Source organism: Hemiscyllium ocellatum, chromosome 42 (assembly GCF_020745735.1).
Source record: "Hemiscyllium ocellatum isolate sHemOce1 chromosome 42, sHemOce1.pat.X.cur, whole genome shotgun sequence".
Classification (NCBI taxonomy): Eukaryota; Metazoa; Chordata; class Chondrichthyes; order Orectolobiformes; family Hemiscylliidae; genus Hemiscyllium; species Hemiscyllium ocellatum.
The window spans coordinates 33,048,229-33,076,195 of NC_083442.1; the positions used below are offsets into that span (position 1 = coordinate 33,048,229).

At 38.4% G+C, this 27,967-nt stretch overlaps 1 protein-coding gene across 5 annotated transcripts; it reads right to left on the reverse strand.

The window, feature by feature from the left end:
- Positions 1-61: 61 nt before the first annotated feature.
- Positions 62-27,899, reverse strand: prc1b (protein regulator of cytokinesis 1b). Of its 5 annotated transcripts, none has more exons than XM_060853868.1 (15): positions 27,816-27,899; positions 20,326-20,458; positions 19,658-19,780; positions 19,310-19,543; positions 18,328-18,498; positions 17,330-17,479; positions 13,728-13,875; positions 12,647-12,783; positions 12,314-12,409; positions 10,964-11,110; positions 10,367-10,477; positions 9,498-9,608; positions 8,351-8,462; positions 7,545-7,599; positions 62-4,661 (listed from the first exon to the last, which is right to left on the reverse strand). In XM_060853868.1, exons 3-15 carry the CDS (start codon positions 19,766-19,768, stop codon positions 4,517-4,519), a joined length of 1,728 nt encoding a protein of 575 aa, XP_060709851.1. In that variant the 5' UTR covers positions 19,769-19,780; positions 20,326-20,458; positions 27,816-27,899; the 3' UTR covers positions 62-4,516. The 5 variants fall into 5 exon arrangements, with proteins under 5 accessions (XP_060709851.1, XP_060709848.1, XP_060709849.1 ...); XM_060853865.1 differs by lacking the exon at positions 27,816-27,899 and adding an exon at positions 22,969-23,207; XM_060853867.1 differs by lacking the exon at positions 27,816-27,899 and adding an exon at positions 22,969-23,207 and having other exon boundaries at positions 4,576-4,661; positions 8,277-8,462.
- Positions 27,900-27,967: the final 68 nt, after the last annotated feature.

The window sequence follows — 27,967 nt, forward strand, 5'->3', positions numbered from 1 at the left end:
TTAAAAATGTGGATTTTAAAAGGAAATACACAGCTAACCGAAAGGAGACACACACACAGTATGCCACAAAGCAGCTTTAATCGCTTCACATTCCAGCTCAAAAGAAGGGAAACTAAACAAGATCTGGGTGCTTTTCACTTACATTACTGAGATCAGATGGCTTTGGATAATGATATGCTAAAAAAGCTGTCAGCTGCAGACATCGCCAAAATGATTACTCTCAAAGAATCAAGCTTTTAACTTGTGCCAGATGGCCACTAAACAGCAGCAATTAAGTTGGCTAAATATTTAAGACACCCTTTAAATCTTTGTTAAAAACTGTTCCTTTTATCTTACATTTATAATATATCCATGTCTAAACTAACATATGCTCCTTTACCTCTCTATGATCAACAATGAGCAATATCTTACAACCATTTTGAAATTAGAATGGAATTTTGGAATCTTGTTGGGTTACAATAATGGGGCTGTCTATAGGGAACAGATTTACTGGTAGGGAGAAACAGAGACTCAATGTCACATGAAGCATGCTGTGAGCAGTGAGAATGTTACGTTTGGGCAACAGTGGAACGGAGAAAACCAGAGTACACCCATCGCAGATTAGAGTTGCAGGATGTTTGTAAGGTATCTCCTTCTGGAGTTGGAGACTTTTGCCCTAGTAAAATGAGCATTGATAAGAGATCGAAATGACTGCTTAAACAGCTGCACCTTGTATATTTGGGCCCAACTCTTTTGTATCTGACTGCTAAAATCCAACCGAGAAGATTAACCAAATAAAACTATTGGAAGTTAAGAGGATTAACTCCATGGTAGTTCATCAGAAAACCACATATTGAAAAGAACATATGGAGATGAATCAACAATTTAAAAATAAATTTACATCAAACAAAATGTATTAGACAATAACCCAGACTCTGTTGTGCAACACCTCTACCTAGCCAAGGAGCTCAAATACTATTAAATCAATAAATCAGGGGCTGGAGATTCTGCACGAAATAACTCTCCAGAGTATGTATCTTGTAGATGGCTTACAAGTCAGTAATGGGATGAATACCTTCTATTTATCTGGGCGTGCGTGGTCCTAACAGCATTCAAAAAGCAGCTCACTTGATTGGCATTCCCAGCAAATTCAACATTCCCTATAAGATGCATTTGAACAACTTTAAGGGTCATGTGACAGGACCAACCCAAACCCAGAATCTTTACCAGCCAGAGAACAAGACCAGCAAAAACCTGGTAATGTCACGACCTGCAAGTTCCACTCAAAACTATACACCAACTTGACTTGGAACTATTATAAATTAATCACTGGGTCAGAACTTGGAACTCCGATCCTACATCAGATTACAATGACTCAAGGTCATCACTCACTCGTTCCATTTCAAAAGCATTTAGGGATGGACAATACTTACTGTTACCAGCAATGTACACATCTCAAATGAAAATGTTAAATACTTTACAATAATCCATACAGTTCTATTCCTTATATACTTGTGCAAACTTCTTGGTCCCTACTCTATACTGTTGTAACTTTTAAATACTTGCATGCTTTCATCTATTCTCTGCTGAAATGGCAAGAAATAATTTGACATTTACATCAAAATGGCACAGATACAAGTAATGAGGACACCACACATTTCAATGATTTTTTTTTCATACACTGACGCATTGTGAATTAGTGCTGAAAGTTGGCTCTTCAGAAATTACAGTAATGAAGGGAGATGCTGAATGAAATTCAAATAGAGCAGGGTAGCCGCCTTGAATTGCATTCAAATGCAAGCACATAGATTACATGTTTGGGGTCACATGACAATATTACAAATGATACAGTATTTCAGCTTTTCGTAATTAATACTACTACAATACGCGTAAGGGCAACAGTTGATTTGCTGTGTTTTCGGCTGATGTGGGGTAAAAGCAAGATATAAATAGTACACAAGACTTTAGATGTGCAAATGATGAATAGACAGTTAAACTGAAACTCAAAACATTGTACAGTTTAAAGGTATGCTCAAACCAGTAGTCATACAATGCTGACATCATATTTGCTAATATTTAGAGCTTAAGTCACCAAAAAGATTTCCCACCCTGTCCTTACAGGCATAGAGTTCCAAAGTACTTGCTGTAGCTTAGGTTGTTCTGTATAAACATGGTGGGGTGCAATCCCATCTTAGATGATATGTACACACCTTGGCACTTAGTTTGATTTAATTACATTAACTTTTCTTGGGTACCTTTACTCATTGGAAATTTATAGATTTACAGAAAAATGTTTATGGTCTTTTCAAAAAGAAAAAAGGCATTGTTCAAATTTCTAAGGTTGGCAGAAAAATATCTGAACAATTTGTAAAGTTCAATGGATCTTGAGTTAAAACAGAGGCACATGATTCACTGCTGCATGGAGACATTGCCAAAAAAAAAAGTACTAACTTTGTTTGTCCATCTTACCCACAGATTCTGCCCATGGCAGTCAACTCTGAACCTGAATTTTCAAATCATTAAACTATTCAAAATGGCCTTGATTTTCTTCAGACGAGCACAGGACTCGTTTTCAGCAAATCATGAACAAATACCTCTATCCATATCCTTTTCTCATTGAGAGTAATTTTTCAAAGGATCTGTTCATATAAAGTGGTTTCAAATCATCAAAGTTATATATTTGCTGCTATAATGGTGATATATAAATTACAACACAACAGAATGGGATACATTTTGATCATTGGTTTTACCAGCATCTGAAGAAAAAGGCTTGGTGAATACCCAACTTGCCTTTTGGCAAAAAGCTTTTGATGGAGCTGCTCTGAATTTTCTAGTTAGACTGCACTACTGAAAGGCAAAAATAAATTGGTCAACATCCTTTGAAGCTCTTATGACCTGTCTGCAGTTCCAGATGGAATGCTAAGAAAATATGAAATTCAAGATAAATGTTTTGTTTTAAGCAACCTAATTTGCAATTTATACATTAACTGATAAGCATGACATATCAAGGTCATTCCAGTTCATTTTATTAAAAAACCAATTATTATTTTGGCCTCAAGATACATCAGGATCAGGGATGTCCTCTATCAATTTGCCGAATACTTCTAACAGCAATTGCATACACCAGACCAGCTCCATTGAAACTTGGTAAATAATGATTTTTACATATTTTAAAAATCTTAAAAAAAGTGAGAGATTACTCAAAAATAAAGAACTCCACCTAGGCTTTCCTTCCCCTTTAAGTTAACTGAAGATGAAAACCTCTATGATAGAAGACTGTTCACTCCCAAGATTCAATAAATTGTACTTACACTAATGAATTAATTCAACCAAATACAGAAAATCATATGCAATATACAGCAAACTGAGAATCTTCTCAAATAGTAGATAAGTTAATGCCAGCCCAGAGAATATTACACTATTTGGTAGCAACGGCTCTGCAGCTGTGACTAATCATTAGTGTTTAAAAACTTTTCATCACTCATAACTACTTTACATAAAATTTGTAAATTATTAAAAAAGAAAGAAGTTAATATGAATAAATAAGAGAAAATATAAAAAGGTGCAAAACTTCATGATTAGCTTAATAAAATAATATTTACACAATCTAAATCTGCAGAAATTATTTTAAACTAGGCACAAAAGGATCATGAAAGCTGATTATGTGAAAAAGGCAAACACAGGGAACACGGAATATGTTAAGAATTATCAGCCTATTAGGTATCAATATATATTAATCTGAATGGGATCTAACATTAATGTCAACGTCATTACTTTCCATTAATCTAATTCACAACTGTTTGGTTGGCATAGTCAATTATACTGTTGGAGTTCATTTTTGCTATCAGTGATATAAAAGTTTAAAGACAGAAAACATTTACAGGCTCTGCCAAGTTCTCGACAAGGTTTCATTAAGTTTAGTATTACACACAATACGGTGAATTAGGAAAGTAACACAATTAGTACCAGCATGAAGGGTTTGGGTTTTCTGCTTAACAATGGAATTAAAGTAATTTATTGCAGGCTACTTTGAAACTGTAAATTAAGTGATTAGATAGATCGATGACCAAAAAATAGATCATTTTAACTTTAGAAAGTACTGGCATGCAACTTTCATACAGTACTTAAAACAGAAATTGGACAAGATAGTTTAGTGGGTAAAAAAACTTTTGCAGTTGAGCTTTGAAATCTCCTAATTGCTGATCCTTCTACCTCTTTCAGTGTTTCAAGAAAGCAACTTCTTAAAACATTTGGAATATTAGTATTTTGAATTTAGCTTCAAATGTAGTGCAATGGTTGAGGGTTATTCAACAGGAAAATTTGAAATTCTTCACATTAGAAGTACACCTAAAAATTATGCTCATGGTTATTAATTCCCATTTGACAATGACTTTTATTTTATGTACAGTTTAGGAAAACATTTGTATTACTTGTGGTCATCTGCTGCATTTTTCACATAATCTGCATTTGAGTTTGAAGTAATACATCCTAACATGCCAGTTCAATCACAACACATTATATAGAGTATATGCAGACTTCATTTTGTGCACATGCAGGTGTAATTTCTGAGTAGTCCAACTCTCCACTGGTTTCTTGCTGACAGATCAGGTTTGGATGTTGCTGGTTGTAGAGTTGAGAATTCGTGACTGACGGTCAAATTTGGAAGCTTTTGAAAGTTCTCGCTAGAAAGAGAAAAGGGATGCAGAGGCAGATGTGATTGAGAGATTAAACAAGCACAAAATGCTCAGAAGACAGGTCATTCTCTGCTAAATTTCTAAGATAAATCATTTAGCAAGCAAGCATCAAAACCGTTCCAGTTATGCCAAACAGGATTCAGCATTTCAATAGAGTGGAGTTTGGATAGTACTCGTGTCATGCATTAGAAAAGTTAAAAAAGATAGCAAATGTGAATACAAGGGGGGAATAGCAATAAGTTTTGTTCAGAACAGCAAGTGGTATAACCCAAAAACATACGAACATGACAAATTAGGCAGTGTAGGTCAGTTTCCAAGAATGTTCTTAGAGGCTCTAGCACTGAGCATGTGTGCAAACATTGTTAATGCCTGTAACTAAATTTTGTTTATTAAAAGAAAATCCCGTAATTTCTATTAATTAATCTGAAGCAATTACTTGGGAACAATACCCCCAATATTGCAACATATGAGAGCGAATCAGGTTTGAGTGAACAGTGGCAAATGTGGGATAGTTTTTAAACCAAACCAAAATGTGTTAGAGTCAAAAGCTTTCCTTCTAGTAGGAAGAGACTTGGTGACTATAAAACATTTTACATTGGACAAGGGGGCATGAGTTTCTCAAGAACAAACAGACAACTGTATGGTAGAAAATACAGTTATTGACAAGTTAAAACAAAATGAGAGCTCAAATGTTTGAAACTTGACATCTGCTTAATTAAAATTCAGTTGTGGTAACTAAAATGAACTTTATTATAATTCTCGTTCATTTCTTATCCTCTCCCCATCCACTCCCTTGTACTGTTCTTTTCTGAACTGACAAAGAGACAGGCAGGGTAAGACTCAGTAGGCTGGTATGGAGGGGCAAACCAGGCAGATTAACTAGAATTACATTAGAGGTCAAAATTATACAGACAGGTTTCCAAAATTTAGGATTGGGTTTTCGGGTCCAGGGATGATAAAGTGGGAGATATTGGAAAAGAAGAGGTTTGAAGAAACAACGCAAAGAGACATTTCCTCTGGTCAGGCAATTTATTAACAAGGGAGTATAAGTCTTAAAAATTACAGGAGGAGTATCTTTCTCTCCTCAGGGTTGAAATCAATGAGCAGTTTTTCTCCCACATCAAGAGGTATTGGAAACCTCTGGAAGCAAGGTAAATGGAATTGAGATAAAGACCAGCTCTGGTCTATTTTAGTCACGAAATAGGCTTGAAAAGGATGCATGATCATGTCCCTACATTCATCTGTTGGAATCCAGGCTGATTTTTCACTTTCTAATGCAGAAGATTGTCATCAATAAAAGTACCCTTACCACAAAGCTGACTCAGATCAATTCACTGCAATCTTTCTGGAATATATGCATTAGTCACTCACTGACTCAAGCAAGTGAAGCATTAAAAAGTATGTGTCAACCCTAGCTCACATGTTTTATCTATATTTTAAGCAATAACATTTTAGTTGTCCAATCATAGCGTGCAGTTAAAATCATTTGCCACACTAGATTCACTTTGCATTGGTCCAATAGCAATAATTCAGTTGTGCAGCAATGTTGGAAAACAATAAGGGAACTGTTGTCCCTGCAGGTGCATAACTTATCCAAACAAGTAAAGGGTTCAAAATGACTATGAAAGCAGTACCATCTACCAATCGTTGGGAGCAATGTTTCCAGATAATTACTACTATGGTTGTACCAATACAAAAAACAAACTTTGGCAAATGCTAAATTTGAATTGATTTAATTGAAATAAGAAACCTAAGCAAAAGTTTTGCTGACTTAACATGCTCAGTGCACAGAATGAGAAGAGACATATATTGTGAAGGCAAAACAAAGCTATTTGTTAGCGTGGTTAGATTGGTTAGTATGCAGCTATTAATTCCTCTAACACTACACAACCAATCCATTGAGGTGAAGAGCAAAGAAACAAAGCAGAAGGAAGAACAAAGCTTATCACTTTGCATTCAGTCAGAACACATCAAGAATCATCCAGGTTCACACGGAGTTCAGCAGGTATGTTAAACAAAAGATTGTCATGAAGAGGAAGAATACATGTATAGATATGAAATGTGCACTGATCTTATCCTAAAAGAGGCATAAGTGCACATTTGAGGAGAATTTGTAAAAAGGTACATGCCTGATACATGCATTGCACAAAATTGTGGACTGGCTGAGTAAATTTTCACTTCCCTCAGTGCATGCTAATTAGCACTTAAGACCAGAATATCTTATTTCTCCATTATAGGAAGCACATGAAAAGGGATGAAAAATGAAGACAGGCCAAGTTATTATTGTATATTTACTCCTACTGTTTCAGCATATATTAGTTTAAAAAGGATAGCCACAGCACAAGAATGCTAAATTGGCAGCAAAGTTATATATGCAAATACAAACGATACAAATAAAAACAGTTTTCATGCAAGCATGTTTTAAACAAAATCAGCAAATGAAACAAAATGGCAGCACACAGTCAGGAACTAATGAACTTTAACCGAATGCTCAACTGTCCTAGTTGGGAACATAGTAAATTATTTAGGAAATCAATCTTAAAATTGAAAGGTTTACCTGCACATTTCTAAATAAACAAAGTTTTAGAAAGCAGCATCCAGAACAGCTGTTAGAGTAACTGTTCACAGAATAACTTTGAGAGTTAGTTTCGGGGTATTAATGCTTCTAGTTGTGTTTCAAGTTGAGGAGCCAGATCTTCAACTTAAGGAGAATTACATGAACTCAGATCCATAAAACTTTTCTAATTACATTGAACACATTAGAACACATCGAAACTAGAGAGCTACGAAAACTGTTCAACTGATGGCTTTAATACTCTTGCTCTCACTACATGGAGTTTGGAATCCTCAATAGTGGATTACCGTACCGACCTGAAAAAGTGCTGCTGTACATTTGTGTAGGCTCCTACTGTGGAGCTGAATCCATCTACAAACACAGAATAAAATATGTTATCAAGATTCCCAGAGTAACTGACATTGGAAATAATGGAATAGTTTACTGCTTTCTGAGGAACGCATAAACTTCTTCCTAAGTCTCTCAACTCAATAAAAGGGTAAATGATACACATGTTTTACACTATCATTTACAAACAACTGGACATCTTAAAACAAATCTAGCAAAAAAAAATTAACAATGGGTTCCCCAAGAATGAAGAACAAATCAATTTAACATACTAACAGACTGTTCAGCAGGGATTTATGCCAAGTGGCTGCAGTAAATGTGCACACATATACACTAGCACATACTCCATAATACTCCCGACACATATTGCACTTTAGTCAGAGCTGAAGTTCGGGGGGAAAATCAATGATTTGCTCCAAAGGTGTAGCTCAATGGACAATGCATTTCCATTCTCTCAGAACAATATAAATCCAACATGCAAGATTATTCCTTACTCCCAAGGTAATCAGCTGATAGCTATGAAAACTAATGTCATTAGTGATTCAAAATAAGCATACAAAAGAATTGTACAGGGAAGGGGAGGTGTCCTTTATACACAGATCAAAAAATGTATGTTACTGAAAGCTTTATTCTATTTTGACCTCCATTGCTAACTGTGTGCTGCCACAGCGATTGGTAGATGACTGCAAAAATGAAATTACCGCAAACTCAGAATATGTGGTGGCAACTGAATTTATGCTGAGATTATGCTGTGGGGTGGAGACGGTGGACGCACCACTCATTGCTGTTGCATTGAGATGAGAAATGTTCTCTTTATTCCTTTCAACCAGGCCAAAACGAGGGGGCTTTGTAGCTGAATATCCTGGTGTGCGCACAGGTTGTCCTGGCTTTAAAATTAAAAAATGAGAAAAAGATTTAGAGTGGAAGTATTAAAGTCAATAGCATTAGTAGCACAGTTACTCAGATGGTCACTAAAGTCATTTTTTTGTACTTGAATATTTTTTCAATCGTGTTCACCTAAGCTGCCTGGTAAACTATGATTATCTTCCAAACTTCAGGAGAAACTGTTTTAAACTGATGTAACAATAGGGCGAAATGTTGAGAGCAATCAGAATCGTGAATGTTTTTTTCACAATAGATAATATCAAATAAGAGAATCAAAAGCATTTAACCAAGGCCACAAAACATAATTCTTGAAAACTTGACAACTTTATTGAAACAGACAAGATTTACTTTACTGAAGCATTTTCAGTCACTAAATTTAGTAACGAAGAAGAAAACGATGCCAAAAGGCAGTTGCACAATCCTCATGCAATTGTTCTGTTTTGTACAGTATAATAGCATTTAATCAAATGCTAGTTTACAAGTCAATTTTATACTATGGTCAGATTGTGTAATAAGAATTTTACATAATGCAAGATTAAAAATATCTAGGTTAGGATTGCCTCAAATAGAATTCTTCTAATGTCTTAGCTAACATCAGAGAGAATCTTACGGCTTCAGGTGTTATAATCTAAAATGTTAGTTCAACCAGACCTGACTGTGACTCCCAAACAATGAACCAGCACTTAGTAGCCTCATGTATTGAAAAATGCTTAAAAATCTGATTTCTATGCAATAAAATCCTAGCAATAATCAGGACTCCCACGGCAGGATGAGAAAAAAAATTGAATAAATACGGTCAGGAACTTTGAACAAAGAATATATTAAAAATTAATCATTAAAAACTACGGCACTGAAACACACTAATCCAATGTAGAGAATAGCAGTGGCAAAAAGCTTTTGGAACTGATGTCATTTTTTTGTTTTAAAAGCAATTAAATACATCCTAACAATTGACTCCTTTAATTATAAGCTTAGTCATAAACAGATACCAATTGCACATTTGCCTGGAAAAAAGACAACGCAGACTGATGACTGACCTTGCGTCCTGATAGTGGGGGTCGGGAGATGGGTGAGTAACAAACACTACCGCCAGTGGCGCAGCGAAGGGTGCTGTTTGGGGTGGCATTGGCGATTGACGTACCATTTAGCTAAGACAAAGCCAGAAAAAGGAGGAAGTATTAATGCATGGTCTGTGGGGCAAAAAAAAAGCAATAGCACAGAACTAGGTTTTAGTAACAACATGGAATTTATAGTTATACACACACACACACACACACACAAAGCTTAGATTTGTGCCTCAGCAGAAGCAATGCAGAATAACAGCAACAGTGCTCTTGGATAATCCAAGCTAAGCAATTTCTCGAACATGCAAACACCTGATTTTTTTAGTTACATTTATATGAAACATAAATAAGTTTAACCTTTACCATTTTTGCTCATGGATATTGTGGAGTAATTCAAATAATATAATGTAGTTCAGTCCCTAGATCTCATGGGTTTGGGTCCGATCAAAATACGCATATATCAATTTTACTGACCCAATAACAAGTTCAGTGTTTGAGACAGGTATTTGCAAATACAGAATCTTTTGCCAGCATCATTAAGGGAGATATTTTGTTCCTGATAGCTTTGCTGTAGCAAAGCTAAGGGCAGGCTTGTAGTTATGAGAGGGAAGAGAATGTGGAATGAAAAACTGCTGGTGAAACTCAGCTGGTCTGGCAGCATGTGGGGAGAGAGCACGGTTAACCTTTCAGGTCCAGTGACACTTCAGATGTTGCCAGACCTGCAACTTCTTTTTGCTTCAGAACACCAGCATTCATAGTTATTTGGTTTCGGTGTATATGAAAATGCATATTGGGTGGGTTGGGAAAGGATTCAACCTCCAACAGTAGCCAAATACTCTTACCTTTCGTAATTTCCCTGGGGTATTCAGTGCATTAAGCCTTCTTTTGTTTGGGGTTTTGGGGGCACTGCCATACAGCATCTCCTCCTCAATTAACTTGTTCTTTTTCAGTTGCTGCAATACAGATAATATCCATTTAACACCCAGTATGACAACTACTGTTGATGGGAACTTTTACACAACCTGAGCATCTTTGAATTTTAGATTAGATACAACGAAGGATGACAAATGGGAAAATATTTCCACAGGACAGATTCTCTTCATCCTGGAAAGTGAAAAAAGATATTGAAAAAAAAATGAGGCCCTGTGAAAAGGGACCTTTTAAACCCCTCCGGCAACTCAAGTCAATACAATGAACCCATGCAAGAAAATTGTTAGCCATTACATGTGTTATCATTAGACCTATACATTAGTACATCCCACATTGCAGATTAACCACCTCAGATTTCTTTTTTGCAAAAGGAAGGGAATGTTGTTCCTCTGCAGCCCTTCTTAAAAAGGTGAATTAAGTCAGAACATTAACAGAGATCTAAGGATAAATCAGGTAACAATCCATATTGCAGTATAACCATAGAAAGTTAACTTGAAGCTGGACCTCACCCGCTCTTGTTTCTCTCGTTCTTTCTCCAATTTATGCAGTTCCCATTGTTCTGTCACATAATCCATAAAATTTTGTCCATTAACTTGAAACTGCGAATGATGTTCCTGTTCCCAAGCAGCAATCTGAATTTTCAACTCTTCCTGCAGCTAAAATAGACAGCAGTTTCATTTCAGAAACAACGTAAAATTGCTTTTCACAGATTTATATTTGAAGTATTGGACACAACATCTCGTGAAGAAAGGGAGGATTGCGGCTGCTGGACAGAGTCAAAAAGTGTGGTGCTGGAAAAGTACAGCTGGTCAGGAAGCATCCAAGGAACAGGAGTCAACATTTTGAGCATAAGCTCGAAACGTTAACTCTCCTGCTCCTCAGATGCTGCCTGACCAACTACATTTTTCTAGCACCACACTTTTTGACAACAACCCCTCTGCCACCCTCCACTTTCTGATATTGTTATTGGACTTGGGAGTCAACTTCACCATGAGGAAAAGTACTTTATATCCAAGACTGGCAAAGTGAAATATTTCAGTTGGAAGACAAAAGGAATTACTTCAGTTTACAGAGGCTTAGACTCCATGTGGAGGATTGCATTCTGTACTAGTCACCACATAAGCATAAATTGGCCTCTGAGGTACTACATCATAGATTTAGCAAACTATTGAAGCTAAAAGGATTTATGGAGAACAGGTTGCAAGAACCTCTGCTGCTGTCACCTGAGTTTACATGGTTGGAGATGATCTGACTGTGCTTAAAATGATTAAAAAGGGCACAATATAAAAGCAGGTACTCCAAAGCAAGGTGGAACAACTACAGAAAGTAAAGCTGGCCAAGAAGGAAATCAACAAGCACAACATAAAAACGGGGCAGTTGAAAGGTGAAATGCTTCAAAAAGAAAAATGAAAAACAAAAACAAAAAAAAGGGCATGGAACCAGATGAAAAGAATTTTACCATTTATGTTGAAATTATTTGAAAGGGACAGACAAAGGCATGTGAAAGAAAAAAAAAATCATGTTCTGATTAAAATCATAGAAGTTGCTCCTACACTTACTATCTCAGATTTTTGAAATTAGATGTAAGCAGGAAAGAAAATAAATACTGAGTTCATTTATCATAAATGTTAAAAAAATTCCATATTATTGTAATATTAAATCATAAAGAACTTAAATTTAGCAGTTAACCTAGTCAGGGTTTTGAATGGGTGTGTAACAGACCATGATGTGATACAATTCTATTGCTATAACATTAAAAATAGGTACAAAAATGTGTCATTAGTATCATTAATGGAATATTTGAGTCATGACTTTTATACATGCCACATTCAACACAGACACACATCACAGTTACATACTTTCGGTAGCATTTTGCAAAGCTTTGTTCTCTGCTTTTCTTCTTTTAACAGATTCCCCCCTCGGTTGGTGAACCGGTTTGGGTCTGCTGCTTTCTTCTGCAAGAAAATTTTTTAAAAAATTATTTTCATATAATTTGCTGTCCATCTCAACACGGTTAAAACAGTGTGCCCCACTCAAAGTGGTAGCCATGGGTTTGAACTGACTTAACCACTAATTTTGTTCCTTGGTCAAGAATTCAACAGTGGTATAGTTTGAGTAACAGCAGCACCACAGTGTACTGTTCTTAAATCACAGAAGCCAAGTAGTACTGTTTAAGAGTTTTGGTTTCTCACCTCAAAACTCAGATAAAGCTTCCAGTTTTCTTCCCACTTCCAGATACCCTCAAAAAGTTGTTGGTGCGCTTGGTAGTACTCCTTTAGTCGATTAAGCTCCAGGTTATGTAGCTGCAATAGTTCCTCCGTATAGTCCTCTTTTCAGAAAAGGGGGGGTTTTTTGTAATCAAGATATAAATTAAATCCAAAGTTTACAACACAAACAAAATTAAATTTCCACATGAGTGTTGGATTTCAGTTTCAACTTGGTTACCCATTGTCTAATGTTTACAAATTTGATAATTCCTTTCAAATAGTGTCCCTTCTTTCTCTCCCCACCCACTTACTCTGCCCTGCTGAACTCCAACTGAAATGGAATGAGTGTCAAATACCTCATTAGTTTACATTACCATAATCAGTGGACAACCCCACACCAAGTTACTCTCTCAAACTTACAAAATGCATAGGGGCATTTAAAGGAATTTTTAGGTAAGCACATGAAATGCAAGGAATGGAGGAAAATGGACCAAGGGCAGGGTGAAGGGATCAGTATAATTCAGTACAACATTGTGAACCAAAGGATCCATTCATGTATTGTACTGTTCTATGCTTTATGTGTTTCAGTGTCTGTACCAGTTGGAAGCGATGCTAAAATTTACAGAACTTAACAGAATAGTGCCTTAACTACTACTGTGGCAAAGTTCATGAAAGCCAACCACTTAGCACTTATTAATCATAATAATCTGGTTGGAACAGTGCTGAAATATACATCACATGTAGAATTGGAATTAAACGGTTGGCTCCAGGCAAATTCTTCAAGTACATGAAAGATCTACCCTTCAATCAAATGGCTGCAATCACCTCTTGGATTACCACTAAGACAAAACTTATAAATTGAACAAATAAAACAGAAATAGCAGTTAGCACAGAAAAAACATTTAGCAAGTATTGCAATACCCATCAATGGAAGTAGCACAATCACAGCTCATAGAAACACAAACAGAAAAGATCTCAGGCATTATAACATTTAAAAGACATCACATCTATGCCCTGCCATGGTATAAAATCTATTTACTTGAAATAATTGTAAATCTAAACAAACCATCATAGTATGGAGCAAATTCTTGCCGTTGTGCAGAACTAAAGAAACATTTCTCCCAATGTGTTGCCAGCTCTCGTCTGACTGATTCAATCACATTTTTCATGTTCTGTTGTTTAAGGATTTCGAGGCGCTCCAACTCTGTCTGCAACTGCACCACAAAATACATTATACAACATCAGATTTAATTCAATACTGTGGTTTGCTCCTCAATAAAATATAGAATGGAATTTAAAGATTTGAGTTTCCATTATTGCATTTTACTTCGATCAATTTTCTTGACAAATTCTGCATAATTCAGTGTGGTAATACAGACTGAGACAGGAGGCAAGTGTCTCAATCCTGGTCACATTCCAGTGAACCCTGCTGGATAATATGACAATAGATATAGGTAAAAGTTCATTGTTTTTTTTTCAAATGTTCCCATTCATTTAAAAGCTGCAAGGATTTGAGATTTCAGTCTGTAAAGGTCAACAAGTGCTTATATATCTGCAATTTATTTACTAATTTCTTTCAAAGTATTTAACATTTTTGGAAATAGCTGATTCTCCCAACAGTTATTGCATACAGATAGTTCTTCTATAGCAGTACGGTTATGCTCTTGTACAACCTTGCATTATAGAAAAATCATGCTTAAAAATGTTGGTAATGTTCTAAAAGTTCACACTTTAGAAAGTGCCCCCAATTCAATTGCATTATAGTAAATTCATGTTGACAAAACACATGTTATCACAGAACAACCTGTATTAAGGATCCAAATACCAATAGATTAGATTTTGTAGTACGGGGGCAGGGCTTCTGATAGCATTAACTTAAATATATTTATCAGTACTGCCTACAAAAAAAAAGGAAGACATAAATAGCAACCCAAAAACGAGAGTTCACAGGAAAGGAGAAATTCAAAGAAATTAATATTACTAAGGAAATGGTGCTGAGGAAACTAAGATTAAAGAAAGATAATTCCTGAGGGCCTAATAATCTGCATCCTAGTTTACTTAAGTGGTCCTAGAAATGGTGGCCACCTCCAAACCTCCGTAGACTCTGGGGCAGAGTAGTAAAGCAAGTCCACTATTTAAAAAGGGAGGTAGAGAGAAAACTTGGCTTAACATCAGGATTGGAAAAGATGCTGGAGTCCATTACAAAAAAGATAGAATAGCAGAGCACTTTGAAGAGAGGAATGAAAGGGGACAGAGTCAGCATGGTTTTAGGAAGGGGCAGTCATGTCTGACAACTCAGTCAGAGGTCTACAGCAGAGAGGCCCTTCAACCCATTGAGTCAGCAGTCAGAAACAAGTACCTAACCCATTCTAAACCCATTTTCCAGCATTTGGCCCATAGCTGTGTGTGCCTTCACATTGTAAATATCCTGGATTTAGGTTTGCTCGCTGAGCTGGAAGGTTAGTTTTCAGAAGTTTTGTCACCATACTAGGTGACACCTTCAGTGAGCCTCCAAATGAAGCACTGGTGGTGTAGCCTGCTTTCTATTTATACATTTGAGTTTCCTTAAATCTACGTCTCGGCTCATTAATCCTTCCACCAAGGGGAAAAATTCCTTCCAGTCTACCATTGTCTATGCCCTTCAATTTTATATATCTCAACTGTGTTTCCCCCTGCCATCTCACCTGCTTTAAGGAAAACCATTCCAGTCCAATCTCTCTTCATAAACTCTCCAGTCCAGGTAACACCTAGTAAATCTCCTCTGTACACTCTCCACATCCTTCTTATAATTTGGATTCCAGAGCTGCATACAATACTCTAGCTATGTTCTAACCAACTTGGCAAGTATCCCATATGATTTCTTAACCACTTCATCCACCTGTGTTACCTAAGGGACAGTGGATATGCACACCAAAGTCTTTCTGATCCTTGGTGCTTCCCAGGGTTCTACCATTCATCATATATTCCCTTGCATTGATGATGATGCTGTCCAAATGCATCATCTCTCACTTATCCGAATTGAATTGCAATCACCACTGATCAACCCATCAATATCTTCCAAGGTTATCCTCCACATATTTTCATGTTTGCAAACTTACCAGTCAACCATCCTACATTCAAGTCTAAATCATTTATACATATCACAAAACAGCAAAGGCCCCAACACTAATCCCTGTAGAACCCCATTAGACACAAAACTTCCAGTCACAAAATATCCCTTGACCATCACCCTCTGCCTCCTGCCACTCAGCCATTTCTGGATCCAATTAACCAAAGTTTCCTTGGATCCCAAAGACAGCAAGCTTCGCTATAAACCTCCCGGGCAGAACATCAGCAAGGCTTTTGATACAAGTCCAAGCAGACTATGTTAAATGCATTGCCCTCATCCACATACTTGGTCATCTCTGAAAAATTCAAATTAAGTTATTCACACATAATCTCTGCTTAAAATCATGCTGGCTGTTCTTGACTAATCCCTGCCTCTGCTAGAATTGTTTTGGAGGATATAAGTAACCAGTAGAGTGAATAAGGAGGAGACAATGGATGCAGTTTATTTGAATTGGCAGAAGGCTTTTGATAAGACCTGATAAGAACAGAAGTCCCACACAAGAAAGTAGTATGCAAAATTAAAGTACATGGGTCTGAAATATATTGAGAAATCAGTTGGCAGACAAGAAGCAAAACATAAGAATAAACAGTTCTTTGTCTGAGTGGCAGACAGTGACTAGTGGCTTGCACCTCAGACATGCATGGGGTATATACAATTTTTTTATGTATAGCATATTTTTGTCTATATGGATATGATTCAGAAAAGGAAATACATATGATATCTCCACGTTTGCACAAAGCAGAGCTGAGTGGGACGGTGAGCTGTGAAAATGATGCAGAAAAGCTTCAGTGTGATTTGGACAGTTACATGGTAGATACAGTATAATGTGGATAAATGGAAGGTTGTCCACTTAGGTAGTAGCGAAAAAAAAAGGCAGAGTTGCATAGTGCCACTACAGGACCTGGGGTGTTCTTTCACCCCAGTCACAGGAAGTAAGCATAGAGGTGCATCAAGTGGTAAAGGGAAATAGCATGCTGGTCTTCATAAGGATTAATGTATAGGAGCAGGGATATCTGGCTGTATCTGTGTGGTAAGACCACACCTGAAAGATTTTACAGACAGTTTAACAGACTGATTCCTAGGTGAAATGGGATTGTTTAGGACTATATGCACTGGGTGTGTGCGCGCAATGAATGAAATTTAATGGTTAGAAAATATTTTTTAAAAAGAGAGAGGATCTAGAAAGGTGTTCAACATCAAACCTATTATAGAAGACAGGAGAACCAAGTATGAATAAAAGAAAAAAAATTCAAACTTGACATATAAAATCTCTCAAAGCTTCAAAATTTAAAAGAACTAGGCATATTTTTAACAGCTCAGAGAGGTTGTTATGATTATTTCCAATTAAAGCAAGTATTCGTGATTGTGAAGTTGCTACAAGGTTTAAAGTAATATGCCATTTTCACAATGTGGCACAACATAGAAAACAAGTTTTGAATATTTGCATTCAAACATAGAATTTGTGTTTAAAGAAATAAAGGTAATGACATCCTATTATCTACATTCAGCATAATTTCAATATCCAACTATGCACACACTCACACAAACATAACACTTACTGCCTGCATTGTCTTAGCCCTGGAACCAACCATGTTTGCAGAAAAGGTATCACGTTCTTCTTGGGAAATTTGCAGCCAGTCCCACAGGTTAATTATTTGATTTCTCAGCTCGGAGCATTTGCTCTCATTCTGACTTCTCTTTACCTCCAACTGCAAAAATATACACCACAATTAATTATGGCATACTCCTGTCAGGCTCAAGGACACAACAGAGATCATTTATAGGAGAAAGTGAGGTCTGCAGATGCTGGCGATCAGAGTAGAGAGTGTGCTGCTGGAAAAGCACATCAGGTCAGACAGCATTAGAGGAGCAGAAGAATCAACGTCTCGCGCTGGATGAAGGGCTCCACCCCAAAACATTGATTCGCCGGCTCCTTGGTTGCTGCCAGAGATCATTTGTGTACCACCGTAGAAGAAAAGCTGTTAGATGTAGCAGAGACTTAGATGACAACATTTCCATATTTAATTCCTTATCCGTAACATTGCCAACAAGTTAAATGCAAAAATCTAAGTTTTAAACATTTTTGAGTTGTATTCAGAGGACATTACCCTGCATCAAACCAGCAGCAAAGAATTTTGATAATGTGACTAGAATTCAACACAAGAGCAATTGAATTGCTTTACTTTTTCATTTAACATACCAGTCATTCTTGCAACTTAAGAAATTGTCAACACAACGTTGAACTAGGGAATGCCTTATTTTGTGACTGAGTCCAGACAAAGATGGAAAACATCCCAGATTTGCTTACATAAAAGACCTACAGTTAGCAGAAGACAAATCACGGTAAGGACGGGATTAAGAACTACATACTGACAAGGTAAATGTAATCCACGCACAGGGCACTGACACCTGCTGAAGTCATCTGTTACCTGATGAACTTTAGGTGACCTCAATTTTCTTCAGTTCAAAAAGAAAGAATTCACTAAAGCACTGAGATGTCATGAAAATACAAGTGTGAAAGAACTACATCTGCGAACAACCAATTTCATTTACTCACCTGTTGAAGAAGTGTTTTCAGACCGATAATATTCTCATTGGACAGACAGAAAGCATCTTCATCCTCACACACAATATCTCTTTCAAAACTGGTGTCTGGCAGTTGGTCAAGTTCCTCCATACAAAGAATGATTTTTCTCTTTGTTTCAACAAACTCAGCCCTTCTACGTTCCTAAAAACGGAAAGAAAAACACATCTACCACTGAATATAACAGTGCAGAACTTCACATCTGCCTGAACTACATACAAGTTTAACATATATGGTACAGACAGATAGTAATTTGTAAGCTAGGTTAAATTATAATGCAAGTTTTATAGAAGGGAAATGGTGGGTGTGTCCCCCTGGTTTCACACTTACCATGTTCTCTCAATTCCCAGCTTTCCCTCATGGTTCACCTGCTTCTCCCATTGTCCCTCCCTGCTTGGATACCCAAAGCAACCCCTGCTCCACCTGAGCTTCTCAAAATCATTTGCCTGCTGCCACTCCATCCATGCCATTTGAGCATCCACCTTGCGCTCTTCATCTCTGGCCCACAGGCCTTAATAGACAAGTCTGAGCTGGAAGGACAAGACCCCAACCCACAGGATAATCACTAATTGTACATTTCTCTCCAAGCTACAAACCCTTCTGACTTGGAACTATAATCATTATCTTCACCATCACTGCATCAACATCCTGCAGCTCCCTCCATGACAGCACTAAGTGTACCTGCACCACATGGTCTGCTATGGCTCAAAACAGCAGCTCACTACATTCGCAAAGAGAATTAGGAATGAATTTAGGAAAGTAAGTTAGTTGAGAGGTTCAATTGATCTAACACACTTAGCTATTTGAGAAGGTAGACAGTTCAGATTTCAATGGCATCACTTCATTTATATTGAAATGAATAGGATACTTCAGAAGCCTTTGGTAAATTGGCTGAAAAACAATTTTAAACTTTATATAGGAGATAGCTGCATCAAGATCTTAAATTTCTCTTCACCTTCTCTATATTAAGTGAAGCAATATGCTCTTGAAATGCATCAAGTTGTTGAAGACTAGGGACAGCGTCAGCATCAATGGGATAGGCTGTTGCACAGAGAATGTCACAAAGTTCCTCATCTTGATCTTTAAGGCTCTTTAATTTCAGCATCCTCTCTTTCTTCTGCTTCAGAAGAACCTCCAATCGTGTCCGCAGATCTTTCTCCAATTGCAGCATTGTGCAATCTTCTTCTGGCTGTGACAAATACAAAGTTTAAACTATTAATTAGAGCGAAGAGTGGAAAAAAAAGCTATCTTTCTATCCTTTTCCCTTATCCAAAGAAATGGTGTGTAGTAAAATTTGTCCTACCAAGTAAACAACCAAATTGAGTTCCTGGCACACAGCGTGGAGTTCCTTCTGGCACATATCGATACTCTTTTTCAGCCTCTGCCTCAGATTTTCTTCCTCTGCAATCATCATATCCAATAAGCCCTATTTGAAAATGGAAAAATGAGTACAAGTCACTTGCTGCAATTTGTACTTGAGGTGAAATTGATTGCGGACAATGAGGGTTCAATTCGTTTTGACAAAACTGTTTTATTAAAAGATGCATCCAACAGATTAAAGAATACATGCTGGTTGATCAGTTCACTATGGACAGCAAGTAAGATCAGCAAAGGATAAATCAGTCTTGAAGCCCAGAACCCACCAACAAATACTTATTAACACTCAATAATCTGATTATTTACATGCTGTTGTAAAATAAAGCAGCTTAAGAAATCAGTGTAATTTTTATCTGGTCCATTTCTAACTTTTCATCAGCAATTGGAAAGGAGCCAAAACAAATTAGCTACAATCACAGAAGAACCATTCTGTGATTGTGTAACTCAATGCTGGAAGGTAAATGGACACTGAAATTAGAATGCAACAAAGGCAGATTAAAAATTTGCAACAATTCTTTGGGTTTGAACAGTTAAAGGATGCATCTTATGTTTTAGTAAAGCTAAAGTTAATTCTGATAATTTTTTTGCTCTTGCCTTGATATGCTTTTTAACAACTTCAGTTCTTTGTAATCGTTGATCTTCTGGAATCCCTATCTCTTCCCAGATATTCCGTAGATGGGCAAGTGCTCCATTGAGACATGTCACTGACTCTGTGGCCAGAGCATCACTGCAGAACAGCAAAATACCAGTATAACTTGAACAATAAACTTGACTTACATCTCAAAGCAATACAGAAAATCTAATAAAACAGCATCATCAGAAAAGCACACACAAAGTCTTATAACAAATGAAGAACAGTGCTCATTATATTTCAGTGCAGGACTTAAGGTCAGAAAAGCAAACATGTTGCTGCCTACAACTCAGGCTCTGCTTGGCATTATTTTATTGACGCTATTGCTCTCGAAAGAAACATCAAGTTCGGAGAGGAATCTCACTGGCTGGAACATTTAGCCAAACAAAACATGGCTGCAATAGTGCAAAAGAGCTAAAACTACTAAATATACAACCAGGGCCTGAGTTCAATTTCAATGATTGATTACAATAAAAAAGTAAACACCATAATTTGCTGATTTTTAATATAAGAATTGGCCACCCAAATTTGGGGAAGATTGCTTGGCTCATGATGTCTGCTCCACCATTCAATTCCCCTTGTTCTTCCTTATTAGGGTGGCATGGTGGCTCAATGGTTAGCACTACTGCCTCACAGCACCAGCGACCCAGATTCAATTCCAGCCTCGGGTGACTGTCTGTGTGGAGTTTGCATATTCTCAATGTCTGCATGGGGTTCCTCCAGATGCTCTGGTTTCCTCCCACAATCTGAAGATATGCAGATTAGGTGAATTGGCCATGCAAAAAACATCCATAGTGTTCAGGGATGTGGAGGTTAGGCGCATTAGTGAGGGGCAAATGTAGGATGGAGGGGTGACGGAATGGGTTTGGGCGGGTGTGGACTTACTGAGTTGAAGGGCCTGTTTCTATACTGTAGGGATCCTAAAACTCTTTCAGAAAAGGGTCGGCACAACGTCGAGGGTCCAAGGGCCTGTACTGCACTGTAATGTTCTATGACAACCCCCCATCCTATCCATGCATTCCTCCCTCTACCTCACCCCAAGTCACCAGTCCTCCCCCCCACCCCCAATACACTCTAATGTCATTTTCTCCTCCATGCCCTCAGTACCTATCTCTCCCTCCCACTCCATACAGGTGCCTGTATTCCATGCCCTCACCCTCTCTCTCCTCAGCCCATCACTATCGTGCCTCTTTCCATCATCTCATCCCTCCCGCAACCCCTTCTTTCCTCCCACCATCCTTCCTGCCACCCCTCTTTCTTTTAGCATGTGCAGTTCTTGAGACTTAATTTATGAAGGTCAAATAGCTTCCGTTAGATCTTCTACTTGGTGTAGACTTCATTTTTTGTGAATTTTTGGTTCTTAGAAGCAGAATTTTTAAAAAATGCTGATTACTATATAAAATGTTTGAGAGAATATGGTACATGTTTCTTCTATAACATGGAAATGTAAACAATTTACTATTGATAAATAAAATTTTAATTGCAAGAATGACATGCAAAGCAATGGAAAATGTTAAATCTAAAGACAGCTAAAATGAGTAAACACCTTCTTTGCTGTAGAATTTGAAACATTTCAATGCCAATAGCTGCATGCAGTTACATAAAACATCAAGCTTACTTTACAGTTCCCTAGAACTTGTCCAATTAATATTACAGGGTGATGTTGGACAGTTGCTGCTCATGCTAAACCACAGATGCAATCCAGTTCGTGAATATAAAAATAATGTTAAAAATCACACCACCACACATAGTCCAACAGGTTTATTTGAAAGTACTAGCTTTTGGAGCATTATTCCTTCATCAGGTAGCTGAAGGAGCAGCATTCCAAAAGCTAGTACAGCTACTTCCAAAAAAAAACCTGTTGGACTATAACCTGGTGTAGTGTGATATTTAACTTTGTCCATGCCAGTCCAACACCTCCACATCATAAAAATAATGATAGTCACTTGAAGCACTTTGGCAATGATGATGACTTTGTAACTGCCATATCCAAATACAAGGCAAGCCTCTGGTGTTCAATGCCAGACACTGTTGTTTCCTATAACCTACATTTTTATAAAGCCAGGACTCTAACTTGCTGACATCAAGGTCACAGTCTGCTGAAATAATCCTATTTGCAATCCAACAGTGTAAGACTCAATTTCAAACAGTACGAAAAAAACCCAAGACCCAGAAACCCAGTTTTACTCCAAGTTCAACTTTACATCTGAAATCTTAAGGTACAGCATTTAACTTAGTTTTGAGAGAACATGCTGTTAAAAAAAAAGTTTAAGTAGAAGCAGTAGTGAGCAAAACACAGACGGACCAATTAATAGCAAAAAAAAGGAGGGGGGTGTAATTTGTGGAGATTGGGAGCACGTTAGGGGAAGATGGGGTATTTGTGGGGGATTAGAGGTATCGGGGGGTTAGGGTATCGGAGGTGGGGGATGCATGTGGGGGGGGGGGTTATCGGAGGGATGGGGTGACAGTGTTTGGTGTATCGGTGGGGTGATGTATCGGGGAATACGTAGAGAGGTTAGGTGCAGTTTTGGGGGGCCCGGTTGGGGGATCGAGTGGAGTGGGGTAGAACGGTTGGGGGTTGCGAGTGTTGACCCCCCCTCACTTACCTTTTTCTCACCATCCCGCGGCTCTGCCGGGTCCGCTCCCTCACGGGGGGTCAGTTTAGCGGGAAATCACGGTGTCCGGTCTCCCTCTCCTCCTCTCAGGATCTCACCCTCTGGATGTGTCGGTGTCTCTGGGTTTCTCTGTCTCTCTCTCGCCCTCCCTACCTCCGGTGTCTCTAGCTCTCCAGCTGCTCGCTTCTTGACGGTTGCGGCCGTTATTCTCGTTCGATTCAAATTTTCCAACCGCCAGCCCGCTGGAAGCTCCCATTGGCTACAACAGGTTACGTCATGAGGCACACGCGACTGGGCGCATGCGCGGTCCCTCCTTCGGGGCGGGATGGTTAGTCAACTCCTTTCGACGCTGGGATGTCCAGCACTCGGGTCTTCCAATGACCGTCCTCCAAGGTGGACTTTGGGATACGCAACAACGCAGAATGGCTGATAGCCAAATTCGGAACGCATAAGAATGGCCTCGACCAGGACCTTGGGTTCATGTCACATTACAGGTGACCCCACTACATTATATACACACTCACGCAGACCCTCTCTCTTAGACAGTTTCACATCCTCTCACAAGCTTCTACTCCACTACAGTCACACATTATCAAATATTCACACACGCAAACACATTGTCATGCACATATATGCACACTTAAGTCTTTGGGGTGAATTTGCAATTGCAGAAATATTCTATTTTGCTCAAAAAGCAGGCAGTCAATCCAGTAATATTTTATAAACTCCGAAATTTATAAATTCCTACTTGAGTCTGACTCAAGATTGGGATAGAGACAGACTTTAACCTCACATCTTTAATGCATTGTCTGAGCTGACATGTCAACCTTTTTTTATAAAACCTTAAGTTATCTTGAGAATGTGACTTGAAAGAAATTGTGAGATTTACATATTAATGAATCGAAACATGCAACCCATTCTAAAAGATTAAAAACTTAACAGCAATCAAGGTGTGTTCAAAATATCATTTCAGTTGCATGACACTGTAAGCTTTTGCTATAAATTCTGTCTTGTGATCCTGTTCCACAGCTACTTGATAAAGGAACAGCACTCCAAAAGCTAGTGCTTCCAGATAACCTGTTGGACTATCTGGAAAGAAACTCCCTGTATCTAATCTGTTTGGCCCGGAGAGGATTTTAAAGTTTCAATGAGATCCCCTTTCATTCTTACAAACTTCAGTGAATGCAGATTCAGTCAACCCAATCTGTCCTCTCGTGACAAACCTGTTATTCCACATATCAAACGAGTGAACCTTTTCTGAACTCTTTGTCCGGCAAGCATATGTTTTTTAGGTAAGCAAACCAAACCTGCACACAATACTCCATATGTGGTGTTACCAAGGCTATGTACAGGTGCAGCTGGGAAGAGTCAGACTTTATGTTCAAGGTACTGTCTGATTTTAGTAAGAAATGAGGACCATCAGAAAATAGGAGTAGGCCATTCAATTCCTCCCATTTATGGTTGATCTACCTCAGTACCATTTTAAAACATTATTCACTTAATCCTTGATATCTTTCTTTAGAGCAGTGAAGAAATGAGGGGGGAGGTGTATAAAACTTTGAGGGTATTAACTGGGTGAACAGAGAGTAGCTGTACCCCTTGGTTGAGGGATCAGTCATGAGAGGGCACAGTTTTAGGGTAAGGGGCAGGAGATTCAGAGGGGGTTTAGGGAAAAAAAAATTTTTCAGTGAGTGGTGGGAATCCGAAATGCACTGGCTGGGAAGGTAGAGGAGGCCGGAAACCTTATAACCTTCAAATATCATAACCTTCAAGGATATTGGACAAGTGAAAAAAATTTGAATTACCTTTAGTAGTAGATATGTCAGTGCAGACTCGAAGTGAATGCCTTGAAGGGTTTAAGGGGTGTAAGAGCATTCTTAAGAGGGAAATCAGGAGGGCAAAAAGGGGATATGAGAGCTTTGGCAAATAAGGTTAAGGTTAATCCAAAGAGATTGTACATGTACATTAGGAGTAAAAGAACAACTGGGAAAAAATAGGACCCCTTAAAGGTTAATGAGGTCATCCATGTTGGAACACAGGAGATGGGAGAGATACTAAACAAATATTTCGCATCAGCATTTACAGTGGAGAAAGAATTGGAGGCTAAAGAATTTGAGGAAATAATGTATTGAAAACAGTCCAAACTACAAAAGAGGAAGGGCTGGAGGTTTTAAAAAATATAAAGTGGATAAATCTCCAGGACCTAGTCAAGTGTATCCCAGAATGTTGTGGGATGTTAGGAAAGAAATTGCGGGGTCCCGAGCAGAGATATTTAAATCATCTGCAGCCATGGGTAGGTGCCAGAGGACTGGAGGGTGGCTAATAGAGTCATAGAGATGTACAGCATAGAAATAGACCCTTTGTCCAACACGTCTATGCCAACCAGATATCCTAACCTAACCTAGTCCCATTTTCTAGCACTTGGTGCATATCCCTCTAAACCCTTCCTATTGATATACCCATCCAGATTCTTGATTTGCTTTTCCAAAATGCAGCATCTCGCACTTATCTAAATTAAACTCTACCTGCCACTCCTCAGCCCATCTGACCAAGATCCCGTTGTACTTGGAGTTAATCTCCTTCGCTGTCCACTACACTTCCAATTTTGGTATCATCTGTAAACTTACTAACTATACCTCCTATATTCACATTCAAATCATTTATATAAACGACGAAAAGCAGTGGACCCAGCCCCAATCCTTGTGGCACACCACTGGCCACAGGCCTCCAGTCTGAAAAGCTACCCACCATCACCCTGTGTCTTCTACCTTCAAGCCAGTTCTGTATCCAAATGGCTAGTTCTCCCTGTAGTCCACGTGATCAAATCTTACTAACCAGCCTACCATGAGGAACCTTGTTGAATGCCGAACTGAAGTCCATGTAGGTTACATCCATCATTTTGCCCTAATCAATTCTCTTTGTTACTTCAAAAAACTCAATCAAGTTAGTGAGGCACGATTTCCCAAGCCCAAAGCTATGCTGACTATCCACGGACCAGTCCTTGCCTTTCCAAATACATGCAAATCCTGCCCTTCAGGATTCCTTCCAAAAACTTGCCCACCAACAATGTCAGGCTCATTGGTCTATAGTTCCCTAGCTTTTTCTTACCATCTTTCTTAAATAGTGGTATGACATTCACCAACCACCACTCTCTTGGCACCTCACCTGTGACTATCGATGATAGAAAAACCTCAGCAATGGGCCCAGCAATTACTTCCCTAGCTTCCCACAGAGTTCTAGGGTACCCTGATCAGGTCCTGGGGATGTATACACTTTTATGCGTTTTAAGACATCCAGCACCATCTCTGTATTGTGGACATTTTTCAAGAGATCGTTATTTATTTCCCCATATTCTATATCTTCCATATCCTACTTCACAATAAACACAGACACATTATTATCATTTACTATCTCCCCCAACTCCTGCGGTTCCACACATAGACAGCCTCGCACTTTAAGAGGCCCTATTCTCTCCCAGTTGCCCTTTTGACCTTAATATTTTTATAAAATCCCTTTGAATTCTCCTTAACACTATTTGCCCAATTTATCTCACGTCCTTTTTTTGCTCTCCTGATTTCCCTCATGTATACTCTATAGCCTTTATACTCTTAAGGATTCACTTGATCTCTGCTGTCTGTAGCTGACAAATGCTTCCTTTTTATTTCCTTGACCAAAACCTTATTTCTCTAGTTATCCAGCAATCCCTACACCTACCAGCCTTGCCTTTCACTCTAACAGGGAGAAAGTGAGAACTATGGATGCTGTGAATCAGAGTTGAAGACTGGTGCTGAGAAAGCACAGCTGGTCAGGCAGCATCCGAGAAGTAGGAGAATCAATATTTTGGGCATAAGTCCTTCATCAGGAAGGGCTTATGTCTGAAATGCCGATTTTCCTGCTGCTCAGATACTGCCTGACCGACTGTGCTTTTCCAGCACTTTCACCCTAACAGGGACATACTATTTCTGGATTCTCATTATCTCATTTTTAAAGGCTTCACATTTTCCAGCTGTCTCTTCACATGCAAACATCCATTCCCAATCAACTTTTGAAAGTTCTTGCCTAAGACTGTCAAAGTTAGCTTTCCATCAATTTGGAACTTTAACTTTTAGATCCAGTCTATCCTTTTCCATCACTATTTTAAAACTAACCCCAAGATGTTGCCCACTGACACCTCAGTCACCTACTGTGCTTTATTTCCTAGCGGTAGGTCAGGTTTTGCAGCTTCTGTAGCAGCTATATCTACATATTGAATCAGAAAAAATTATTATGTACACTTAACAAATTCCTTTCCATCAAAGCAGTCCCAGTCTACATTTGGAAAGTTAAAACCCCCTACCATAACCATTCTATTATTCTTACAGATCTGTTTCTCAACTTCCCCTGATTATTTGGGGGTCTATAGTATAATCCCAATAAGGTGATCATCCCTTTCTTATTTCTCAGTTCCACCTAAATGACTTTCCTGGACGTGTTCCAGGAATATCCTCCAAGTAAAGACGTAATGTTATCCTTAATCAGAAATGCCACTCCTGCTTCTCTCTTGCCCCTTTCCAACTTTTCTATAGTGTCCATACCCCTGGAACATTAAGCTGCCAGTCATGTCCATCTCTGGGCCACGTCTGTGTAATTGCTATGATATCCCAGTCCCACGCCCTGACTTCATTTACCTTACCTCTTAGGCCTCTTGCATTGAAATAAATGCAGTTTAATTTATCAGACCTACCTTGTTCTCTGCTTATTCCTGCCTTTCCTGACTGTTTGACTTACTCCTTTTCCCAACTGTACCAGTCTCAGATTGATCTCTTTCCTAACCATCTCCCTGGGTCCCACCCACTCACCTAGTAGTTTAAATCCTCTTGAACAGCTCGAGCAAATCTCCCTGCCAGTATATTAGTCCCCTTTCAATTCAGGTGCAATCTGTCCTTCTTATAAAAGGTCACCTCAAGTCCAGAAGAGATTCTAACTGCCGCTCCTACTGATCCATGCAATC

Coding starts and splice junctions, on each gene's coding strand:
- prc1b (XM_060853865.1), bottom strand. Junction 9,609..10,366: donor CCCCAGGGAAATTACGAAAG/GTAAGAGTATTT, acceptor GCTTTGTCTTAG/CTAAATGGTACGTCAATCGC. Junction 8,463..9,497: donor CCCCACTATCAGGACGCAAG/GTCAGTCATCAG, acceptor TTAATTTTAAAG/CCAGGACAACCTGTGCGCAC.